The 12,160-nt window shown below is 39.5% G+C and overlaps 1 protein-coding gene across 1 annotated transcript in view; it reads right to left on the reverse strand.

Annotated features, from left to right (window-relative positions):
* Positions 1–12,160, reverse strand: part of LOC133410516 (FERM, ARHGEF and pleckstrin domain-containing protein 1-like) — a 58,426-nt gene that overhangs the window by 4,042 nt on the left and 42,224 nt on the right. Inside the window, exons 14-24 of the mRNA XM_061691803.1 lie at positions 8,899–9,080; positions 8,451–8,540; positions 6,599–6,732; positions 5,343–5,424; positions 5,014–5,251; positions 3,498–3,628; positions 3,333–3,401; positions 2,608–2,697; positions 2,266–2,348; positions 2,055–2,167; positions 286–449 (exon numbers count right to left, since the gene is read on the reverse strand). Of these exons, the coding sequence (XP_061547787.1) occupies positions 286–449; positions 2,055–2,167; positions 2,266–2,348; positions 2,608–2,697; positions 3,333–3,401; positions 3,498–3,628; positions 5,014–5,251; positions 5,343–5,424; positions 6,599–6,732; positions 8,451–8,540; positions 8,899–9,080 (1,376 nt within the window). The remainder of the gene's footprint in view (positions 1–285; positions 450–2,054; positions 2,168–2,265; positions 2,349–2,607; positions 2,698–3,332; positions 3,402–3,497; positions 3,629–5,013; positions 5,252–5,342; positions 5,425–6,598; positions 6,733–8,450; positions 8,541–8,898; positions 9,081–12,160) is intronic.

A 12,160-nucleotide genomic window follows, 5' to 3' on the forward strand; every position in this document is an offset into this window, starting at 1 on the left:
ATAAATAATCAAAACCAAATTTTTTCGTGTCTGTGTTATTAATAATGTATCGCAGGTGCAAGTAAACTGACTTTCTGTCAAAAAGTAGATTGTTTTCATTTTTTGCCCTATCCAGTAAAAATCAACTAACCTTATAGACTGACCGGTATGTGTGAGGATACTGTTCCCACTGGAAAATCACAGCGTGAATCAACAGATATCAAACAGTGAGAAACATAGAAAGGTGAGCGAGGCGGAGGCGAGAGAGGCAGGAGGTTAGCACGGAGCTCGACGTTTGTCCGGTACCTCCACGGCTATGTTAAAATCCACCATGGCCACGCTGGTGTTCCTGTGCCAGCACACGTGCACCATGGTGTTACCGCGGTGAGGGGTGACCCTCTCCGGGGAGGTGTGCGACGCCGTCGTGTCGTCTTCGGACTCCGCCTCCTTTGAGAACTCCTCTGGGAATTCTGGGAAAGTCGGGAGGATGTTACTGCGAGACAATTGAGCGGGACGAGGGAAGGGTTTGAGGAGAAGGAAGCTAGAGTAGACAATGTTTGGTTATTTACAAACTGATTTTCTTATTTGTGGTCAAGACTGTGATTGAAGACAAGACACTTGTAAGAAGATTGAGGATACTCAAAGCTGTCAAAATGTTATGCTTCTCTCTTCAGTTGTTTGTTAACCGAACAAAAATAAAAAGTAGGCAGTTTTATTCTGCGTTGTTGACTACCTACGTTACGCAACAATAAAGCAGAGGTCAGCAACTTGGTGCCCCTCAAGGACCACATAAGTAGCCCACAGCCTGTTCTAAAAATCGCTTACCAGTGATAGGACATTGTGATTTCGTAGGAATGTTGTAGAAGTGAAAATGTAAACACTTGCAGAGATTTATAGAAATAATGTTGCATATTGAAATTCATCCATTTCCTAACTTGTTAAATTGTTGATAGTTGTGAGAAAGTGTCAGTGTCGTCACGTAGCTAAAGATCATTAACGATTAATAATGATATAATTAAAGGTAAAATGAGCTAATTTGTTATGTCAGAAGCGTGTATTAAACTAGTAGCTCTTAATCATTACCCAAAATTGAGCTCTCATTTTCAAACCGGTTGGTGACCCCTGGATTATACATTGTTACTACTGGTTTTGCTGACCATGTTTGTGTTACTGTTGAAACCTGGATTTTCATCTTCAGCTTTTATATTGATGAAATGACACCTTTTTGACAATTTAAGGCCACCGTACTCGTAAGTGTGCTTGGCAAAGCCAAAGTAAGCTGAAATTGAGTTGTAGGTGAATTGAGTGTGACTGAAATACCCTAGATTATTTTAACCAAGTAAAAAGCAAATGCCTAATAATGGCCTGGATTGTTAAGAATTTGATTAAAATTGGAATGAAACAGATTGTTGATTTAATGAGTCTTAAAGCAAATTGAGTGCACTACTTGGCTCCAACCAGCAGAGGCGCTGTTGATTCAGACTAAACTGATTCCGTTTGTGTTATGAAGAAGAGCAAACTAAAGCTATGGATAGTTCGTAAGTAAGGCAATACAGTGTTCTCCTGCATATTTGTGATTTGTTACTCGTGAATTCAAACATTCACAGATTTGTTAGGGGGAAACGCTCCTCTGTTACTTGCTAAAAGACTCACCTAGTTTTTGTGGTCAGTCCTATTTCCTGTTTTATAGAAACGTTATGCTTTCCCCCACCTTATGGCATTTATAGGGAATTAAAACCTTTTTGGTGGGTTTGTAAATTACTATTTTCACGATCCCTACACAATAGGGCTTGGTCCTGGGGGAACACTGTACCACACTGTCACTGAAACAGAAGTTCAGAACATTCAGAAAGATTCTTCCATCCTATTAAAAATAATATTAAAAGATTGATTATTCATTTGCACCACAGTATTTACTCAAATGTCCATTCCTAATAAAAATACATTTGTGCATCACATCACATTGCACATATGTCTGCCCATACACACAAAGTGCAAATATTAGTCAGAGAAAAATATTGAGGTCTGGACGTAATAGCGGGCTCCGTTCATGGTAATGTTGTACGTTAACTTACTGCTGTCAGTCAACATGCAGCTCATCAGGTTAGATGAAGGCCCGTTGTTGTTTTTTGCCATTTCTACAGCCATCTCAATATCCTCCATCCACTTCTCCATTTCTGACAAAGAACTACAAAGAAGAATAGACAAAATACTTAAGTATGGTAAATGTATCATGGTGTATGTGTGCCGCCATGAGTTCTTTGGCTTGACCACTTCTGATCTTACCTGGCTGCTACCACCACTGACTGCCGCTGGCTGACCAAAGTGAAGGCGTGAGGAACACCCCACTCATCTTCACTCTCTCTGATCTGGAAAGAGACACACAGACATTATAGGATGGTAAGTAGGACAGCGAGGACCAAAATAGACGGAAAAGGAGAGGTTGCGGGAGGGAGGATTAAACATGATGAGGTTATCCTAGAAGCACGAGTGTGTTTATGCATGCGTTTGTGTCAATTTGTGTTTGTCTAAAAGAGCTCCTATTCTGCTGTTTGATGCTGCTTGTTTCCACTAACGACAGACTGGTGATGATCATTTGAACCACTTAGGGTCCAATTTGCGACTCACTGTCATGCCATGGAGCGGCAGCTGTCCGTGAACTTTGAACTGGTTGGTTGCCGTCATCCCTCGACTGCTGTACAAAATGACGTCGTTGAACTATAACCACAGAAGCACAGAGATGGGGGGGAACAAAAAAAAAAAAAAAAAGAACAATTAACACTGTACACCAAAATTACATAGGGTACTGTTGCACACTATGTTTTGTATGGTTTGTAAATTATTTAACTTTTATTAATAGTGAGCCTGTCTTTTCCCCTATGTCTTCTTTTTAACCAATGAATTGGCCAAAAGTACTAATTATTTACATTTTATGATAAGGCTCCCTTTTAACAATTACACTAAGTAGTAGCTCATCAATAGACAATTCTAAACTTTCAGTTATTTGAATTTTCCAAATAGTGAGCCTACACTTACTGTCCAAATGCTTGTAATCATTTTGTGCGGTTGTTGATTCTTTAAAGTGGTTTATCTTACTCTAAACCAGTAACTTCCATAGGTATGCAAAGCACTTAAAAAAAAAAAAAATATGAGCACTTTTCAAACCTTGAAAAAAGATTTAAGATTTTTTAAAAACCTGTGGGAACGCTGAACCATCCGAAATGTTAGAATTTGTTGTTGTTTTAACAAGAAAGTATGGCGTTATGTTTTTTTTTTTTTTTTTTTTAAACACCACCAAAGGCTTTATTAGGAACGCTAAGATTTTGATCTAACATAAGAAAGTGAGGTGTTACCAAGAAAAACATTCGTTGCTGTAGGCCTTTTCCAGACAGTTTGCTAAGGCAGCCAAACCTGATGAATTCCTAGCACACAAACAAAAAATACAACAACAACAAAAATAATTTCAATCATGAGCAAAACAACAACAACAAAAATGGATTAAATAAATTCAGACTTACCCGACCAGGAACAACAAGATTGTCTACACCAATCAGATCCTTCTTCAGCTCCAACAGTTTCTGGAAGTTTTCCATCTTCACGATGCTGCCCTGGAGCTGCTCTACCACCTCGGACACGTCGGCCAGAGCAGCTGCACACCGACCAAGTAGAGTGAAAGTCATTAAAATAGATATTTTATATATCCACAATGATGGGTTTTGTGTCCCAATAAATTCAAGAGAAACACATCGACACTTGTTTCTCTCGAATTGAGCATCCAGTTCAAGTATTTGATGATTTTTGTAGAGTTGTGTGATCGGGTTGGATGTGTTGTATGACGTGATTTATTGTTTTTGGGCATTTTTTTTCTCCCTCCCTTTTTTTGTACATTCACACAACTTGTTTTGTTGTAACTTATTGTAAGAATGACTAAAAAAAAATAAACCATTCATATTCATTCATTCAGTATTTAACTGTCCTCCAGTTTTCTACATTAGAATAGCTTTGCAACAAATTAACTAATCATTAAATAATTTAGACCTCAAATATCTCACAAATATGTTGAAATAATTGAATACCTACAAGTTTATTTTTGTTATTATTATGTACTGATCATATTCACCCTCATTTTTTATTTTTATCTCTATCGCATCCTCAGGCCAAAGCCCTGTCTAATTAAAAAGTATTGCTTTTGACGCTATCTTCTGGCCGCTTGGTGCCAAGGAACAATGTTGAAGTTAGGGGCGGAGTGTCATTTAGTTAGGGCATTAACCTGTGTAACATAAAAGTAGTGCTTTGTCGCCTCCTTGTGGTACATTATATTATTTATGTACAATATTACTGGGTAGAGGTTGAACGACTAACCAGCAGAGTAGTTAATGCTACGGTGATTTTAGTCAAGTTAATTAATCAATGACGAAATTTTTTCAGTTGTCAACTGAAAACTAGTCCGCGCAAGTGTTTGCCTTCAGCCTCAAAAACAAAAGCTCACTCTACCCGCTGTCTCATCCAATCACATTTAGACACCTTCACGGCCTCACAGACAGTCGGAACTTGTACAACTCTTAACACCAATTCACATAACACGATTGCAGCGTTGCGACTCACCACAGTACTATAAAAAAATAAAAATAAAGGAATAATTAAAAAATCCCAATAGGCGGGAATGCTTTGAAATAATGCACTGTAATCACACTGCAGTTGTGTTACATGGCTTCTTGCTAGAGTTTTACAAGTTCCGACTGTGTGGCCGTGAAGTTGTCTGAGCGTGATTTGTCATCGGACGTGTCAGGGTGTATGTGAGAATTAACCATTGCGAGGTGGTGAAGTCGACCCTTTGACTAGTCGGTTATACCCCCTATTACAGATCATAGTTTAATCACCTTCATTTCGTATACTGCAATCAACCTTACATTCCGTACAACTAGAATATTTGTTTACAAAGTAATAACTATAAAATATACAAATGCACATTGAATTAAACTCCTGCATGGTACCGCAAGTGTCATAACCTGTGCTAAGTATCGAGTGTGCTACCTCTGCAGTCCCTGAAGTCCACATGTGTCGCCGGGTAGTGTTTGCACAGACGCTCCAGGATGTGCTTATAGTGCACGAGGCGGTGCAGAGGCCGCAGGATGAAGATGTTTAGGGGCACGTAGCACACCTTCTGAAGCTCAAAGTCCCGGCACAGGCCTTCTAACCTACGTGACGTCCTGCACGCCTTCTCCAGTTCCGTCAGGATGTCACTCTGCTTATGTAGGTTGGCTGTCAGTGGCTGTGGATGGAGTCACATGTTAATGAGGCTGTAGTCATTCATATGGAGATGATACGGTTGAATTAATAAAAAATAAAGACATTAAGCTCACCTTCAAGCCTTGCAAGCTCTTCAGCATGACATCTCCAATGCGCTGGTAGTCTCCTTTAATGTGAGCATTAGATCGCCCTTCCCTAGAAGAAATATATATCAGCACTTTTAATTAGTCAATAACAGCATTCCCTCAAAATCCCTTGAGGGTTAATCAACAATAAATCAAGAAATAAAACACTTCAAACTGGATGAGTGTTTTAAAGACCCAAATTAGCCACAAGGTGTCGCCTTGAGCACAAACTCAAAATACAATACTGCACATAAATCACATCATCAGTATCAGTCTGTATTGTCTTGCATACATATCTTTATTGTCTTCATGACTTAAATCATATTTTATTTGAAGTTTAAAAAAATAATAAAATCAAATATTAATCAGGGCAGCACGATATTCTGGTGTTTGGCATGTCTGTCTCATAGTCTTTGGGTTCTGGGTTCGAATCTCGACACAGGCCTTCCTGTGTGGAGTTTGCATGTTCTCCCCGTGCTTGCGTGAGTTACTCCGGTTTCCTCCCACATTCCAAAAACATGCATGTCAGACTAAATTGTCATAAGTGAATGTGAGTACTCTCAACGGTTGTTTGTTTATATGGGCAAGGTGTACCTCACCACTCGCCCAAGCAAGGCTCCAGCTCACCTGCAACCCTAATACCAACAAGCATTGTAGCAAATGGATGGAAATATTAATCAGTAAATTAATCAGTTAGAATTCATGGTAAACCACTTCAAATTCATTTTATTCTTACAAGTTTATGTGGAAAGAGATGACATTGACCTCTCTCAGGTCCAACATTAGTGATGTTTAAAGTGTTTTACTTTCTTCCATTTTCATCTGTTAATGTTGTATAATGTCTTGGTGTCCAATAACCTTTGTCCATCTATAGTAGTACAAGTTACTTTGTGTGTGTGTCACATCCTGTCAGCAGATTAACTTACAATGTCATTTGGTGTTTACAGTTGCAACAGAATACAACGAGAGTGTAAGAGTAAAAAACAAAACAAAACAAAAAACACTGCAGTTCTGACAGACACGCTGACTTAACACATGGCCATGAGTCAGTATCATGTGTTTTGGGGAAAGCACAACATCATTAAAAGAGATCAGACAGCCGAAACTCGATGTCTGCCTCATGCAGCATGTCTGTTACCATAGAGATAACAGCTCCTGCTGTCATGAAGGCAACGATTAAACTAAAACCAAAAACATTTTTGGTGGGTTTTTGTTTGTTTGTCAGGGTGTGAAGTGAGTCTCACCACAAAGCCAGCCTCTGCTCCACCTCCCTGAGAAAACCCGTGTGAAACTTGTGCAGCGGCTCAAGAGTGGAGAAAACAGCCTTCTTGAGAGAGTCCGTACTGTCCTCGTCTTGTCCTACGGCGTTCTGGAAAGACTGAAAAGGCGCCCCCCCCCCAAAAAAAACCCCCCAAGAAAACAGTGAAGAAATAAAATTGACGTTTCTCCTGTCAATTCTAAATGGAAGCAGTCAGAAAAATATTATTTTGTAAACTGAGAATTTAGAAGTTGAAAGACGAATGAGTGAAAGCTGTGGAGACATAGCGTTGGGCCTAAAGTAATACACTTATAAGAATTTGTTTAATGGGTATCTTCTGGCTGGAAATGAAAGTGGCAAAAGACTAAAACATGCTAGAGATATTAATGAAAAATATTGCCCAATGTTATAAGGAAAATTATTCATATCCTGCACAATTTTGAGGCACCACCATCTTCTACACCCTTCTCAAGGATCCTGGTAATTTAATAAGCATAATCTAGAACATTCTAATCAATTATACATTGGGAACATTGCATACTATATGCTTTGGACTGAGAAAGTGTTTGAATAATTTAGGATTTTACTTAATTTGTTTTACTTTTTGGCTTCTTTTGTGTCATTTCCAGCTAAGACATGCAAATTAAAATCCACTTCAACACAACATTTGAATATAAACTCTTTCATTATATTATTTTTAAATAATATTAATAAGCACAGGGGGTCGAGATAGTGGTTACAATGTCAGCCTCACAATTCTGAATGGTAGGTTTATTGAAGCCTCTTAATTGTCTATAGGTGTGAATGTCAGTATGAATGGTCGGTCTTCTATATGTGCCCTGCGATTGGCTGGCAACCAGTCCAGTGTGTACCCCACCTCTCACCCAAAGTTAGCTCCAGCTCAAATGCTATACAAAATAGATTGGATGGAAGTATATTAATAATTTTGGGTTTGACTGTAAATTCTTTCTGAGTTCTACCTTAATGAAGAACCAATAACTTAACACACTAATTCTTAAAACAGTCATTTGTTCGACTGGAGCTCTTACAACAGAGTGTAATAAGAGTTTCCTCTTGAGGGATTATAATCAGTATAATAAATTGGAAATTAAATTACATACAGGCACGAGAAGAGCTTTATTAAAAGGAGACAAGTTGGGAAAGGGGCTTTAGTCTTTGGGGGTGAGTTGCATCAGCAGTTCAGATGACTCCACCAGCTACGACTGGAGGGATTTAGAGGGATGGAGCGAGCGCATGGCTGGAGAGAAAATAAATAAATAAAAATGGAAAAAAAATGGGACATGAGCCAAGCCAAATATTTATGAGATACAAGAGAGTTTTTGCTGAAGATAGCACGGTAATAAAAATGTCACAGAAGACACACTTATGCATGTTGAAGCACACTTTAGAAATATACCTCAGGCCATACCATAAGGAACACCTGCACAAATTAACGCAAACGAATACAAGATTAGGTTACTGTGTTTACATTATTGAGGTAGGCACATCATACTGAGTTTTTTTTCTTCACTATGATTAGTGGTGGGAAGTAACATAGCACAAAACCTTGACGCTGTATTTAGCTGTAATTATGTAGATTTTGTTTAGGTGACTGCACTTTACCATTATTTTTGAGACAACCTGTTACAATGTAATGGATAAAAAAATTTATCTATTACAATCTGCCTGTGTCACCGCCTGCTTCAATGTCCTGGCGGATGCTCTGCCATGGAGCAACTAACCCGGATAATCGACGTGATCTCCCCCAGAGGACGGCGCAAGGAGAAAACAAACTGTAAAGCGACACGTCAGGCAGTGGTGGCGTGGACTCGTCTTACCACGGTCACCACCTCCAGGTCCTTGACGTACGTCCTCTCTGTGGTCAGCAGTTCCTTGGCGATGAAGTAGGCCCTGTCTGTCGGGAACCTCTGCCAAGGCATCAAATACACACAATGGTCAGCAAAGAGTTCATGGACGTGAATTATCAAAAATTAAGATATGTAAAAAAATGACCCAAAAAAATAAATCATAGGTATATTCTCTTTCAAGCGGGAAGTCACCAACTTTGAATATTTCCAAAATTCCTTAACTAAAGTTCCCAGGAAGAAAGATTCCAGAAATAATTCTTAAATGTTTTCCACTTGGACCCAATCCTGTTGTCCATGTAGTGGACATTGGAGTAAATCTAAATATCCAGCATCCAGATTAACCGGATAATTATCAATCTGATGTGTGCAGTCTTTACAAACTCCTGGACTACCTGCTTAATTTGTGTAAAGCACAAACCTTACGGCGCACCTCGTCTTCATCATCAGTGCGAATGCTGCAGGCATCGTTGAGGAGTGGGCTGGTGAGAGGCGAAGGTTGCCGGACGTCGGGACTGTGACTGCCCACCTCCAGAGACGTCTGGCCATTAAGCAGACCGTGTTCGGAGGAAGTGAACAGGTACGGACTGTTAGTCAGTGCTCCTGTTGGGGGGGAGCGAGAGCGAGAGAGGAGTGAAAACTCGGCAATGGAAAGACGCATGATAAATTATTTGTTGTGGCTGCCTTGTGCTCACTTGCTTAATTAAACTGAATGAGTTGTAATCCTGTACGGCTCATAGAAAAACGAGCCAGCGACAGTTATTGACAGAATCTATTTGAGGGAGCTTCGTAGTTTCCCTTCGCTAAAAAGATAGCTGAGGCATATGCCTTCTAGAAGTGAAACATCAGAAGTAACTCACTCTGAAGTCCAGACAGCACCACAGGCTTAGTGCAACAAAAACATACTGCAGAAAGACTACACTCACAGGACACAACAATAGGTACACCTACACAATGAAATTCAATACATGACCTGTATCAACTATTCCACACTGCATCATACTAGGAGTACTGCAGTAGGAACTACAATCATATACATATTTCTGAATTTATACACAGTGTCAATTACATTAATATTATAGTCTTTGAAAAGACAGCATACAACAGTTATTGCATTTGATCAGTAAGGTTTCATCTGGAACACCACAACAGTGAGCGCATTGACTCAACATTGGTCGGGGATTTACTGTAAACACTGTCGCGGGAAAGTGTGGAAACCACAAACCACGACAAATCTACAGAAGATTACTGCTAATAAGTGTTAGAGATGCCCTACAGTTATTCAGGGCAGGAGCGATTACAGAAAAACTACAGGAAGAATGAAGGGAGATGTTTTACGCAAAAAGAAAATTCTTGGATGTGACTTAATAAAAGCCATTTTTATTGACTTTCATATCAATGTGAGATTCATGCACATCTTAAAACAAGCAGCACATAAACAACAGAGAAGGTTGGGAGAGAGTGCAGAAAAAAGGAGAAATTCATGAAACAACCTTTAAGATTGTGAGACATTGAAGAACAAAATGTGTTAAAAATTGCCAGATGCTTAAATTACAGTGCATGCAAAAAGCAGTAAGGACAGTGAAACATGAAGCAAGTCCCCAAAAACCTGGCACACTGCTCAAACTTTATACTTGATTAAAAAAAAGAAATGATTCTGTCATTCCAGGTCTGTAGGGGAAGGTTTCCTAAAACTGCAGTGGTCCAGTAACAAATAAGTAAGTTCCGCATTTACAAGAATGCCAAAAATTTGCTGAATCACAGCAGAACCGGGAACCTGCTTGTTTGGTTAACACACAATGAAAGACCCGTTGGGTTTATTGGACATGCAAAAGTTACTGCTTGGGTGTGGAAAACAAAAAAGAGATACAACAGTTTCATGCAAAGGGACAAGTGCATAAAAAGGTGAAAGTAAAAGGACAACAAAAAGAAACAGGAGACAACACAAGGTCAACATGCAGACAGAAGCGCCCTCGAACCAGAAAGATTATAAAAGATGGAAACAAAGTGCATTGTGTACAATGAAGCTACTTGGTGTACCTTGAGATGATTGGTTTATACTCAATTCAAGTGCAAACAGTGTGGGGAAGTTTAAACTATGGGACAAATTAACCTTCACTTCTGAGAAGTTCGGACTGATCAGGCCACCACTGGTATCTCATGTAATAGACACAGATGGGACACTTGATAAGGTACATTTGCACAATCTCATGAGATCCAGCACAAGAGCTAAGTACAAAAATATTTGACACCACCGGAGCTACAAACAAATGTGTGGTGATTTGGATTCACTCGCAAGTCAGGATGAAAAAAAACCAACTCCTGAATCATAATTTTCGCATTTGATTGAAAATGAATCATACGGCGCATTTTGTTCTGATAAGAGCTGCAATCCAGCGAAGTTGCATAAATTAGGGTTAGTTAGCAGTTGTAGCTGATCAGGTGGCTCACAGAGCCGTACTATCCCCCTAGACGATAATCTCCGTGGGACAAGGCGTCCGATGGCCGAGAGGGACTCCACGTATTTTCACGGCAGATGAATTGGATGAAGTTATGCAAGACTCATTCAACACATCGTGGCAGATAATTGACGAGAGCTATCCAGTTACTGCTAACTAGCAGCTGAGCGCAATAGCTGGCTTAGTAGAAGCAGATGTTTCCAGCCAGCGTGGATTTAAAGATTTTACGGCGCCAAGACTGGCGTAAAACAAACCACGGTCATGATGCGGCAAGGGCTCTTGGTTAAATTAAGCCATTTTAAACTAAAAAGAAGCGTTGCAAGACCTTTTCCTGGAAGAAAAAGCAGTTGCTAAAATGTGCCAGCCAAAATGTATTGTGCGTCTTTTCTCGCGTACTGACAAAAATCTGCGACCCCGCAAAAACTGCAACCAGGACTTAATTAGGTGGCTATTGATAATTTTCAAATAATCAAATTGGATTCTTCATTTGTTGGAACAATGACACGTCTTTGTTTCGGAATAGTACACGGGGTAACGATTTGATTGTGATTCGCTATTCATTTGTTACTGTCAATACAAAGGGGAGTTAGTTACGGTGAGTCCGAGTTCTAGTCACCATGTACTGTAGGTAAATATAGGAACACTGGAAACACTTTTAGTATATTGTAGCTTTTTTGTAAATGCGGAGAATATTATTGGGTGGGATTTTATTAGACTGGGCAGGTGTACCCAACAGTGCCCGGTATGTGTATGATTCTCCTCTAAACTGTAAGCGTATAAAAGGACCTGTCTTGTATCAAGTGCCTCGTCTGACCACAATTTAACATGGACATGTAAAAATTGTATTGTATATGTTTTTAGATTGCATACAAACAATCAACATGATGCAACAATATTTGTACCGAAGAAGACGGCGAAACTTGGACCCCATGCACTGCTACTTTTGTTTTTTTGCATTCCCAAGGTAAATCAGTGCGATAGTTTACATTATTGGTTCTGCAAGGTACTGGGTAACATTGCACAGTCACATGCTACTCAACAGTGTAGACTACTCCAAGATAAAAATGACATTACAGAGTTAGTGCCTAATGAGCACAAGGCTCACTTGGAGCAACAAAATATCGAAAGATAGGGCCTTTTTTTTCAGATTTTTTTGTCCCTATTGGAAGTCATAAGGCATACTCGATAAACTTCGTATTCAACAAGTCTTCCAAAATTGTTGCA

The sequence above is a fragment of the Phycodurus eques genome, chromosome 12 (assembly GCF_024500275.1).
Source record: "Phycodurus eques isolate BA_2022a chromosome 12, UOR_Pequ_1.1, whole genome shotgun sequence".
Classification (NCBI taxonomy): Eukaryota; Metazoa; Chordata; class Actinopteri; order Syngnathiformes; family Syngnathidae; genus Phycodurus; species Phycodurus eques.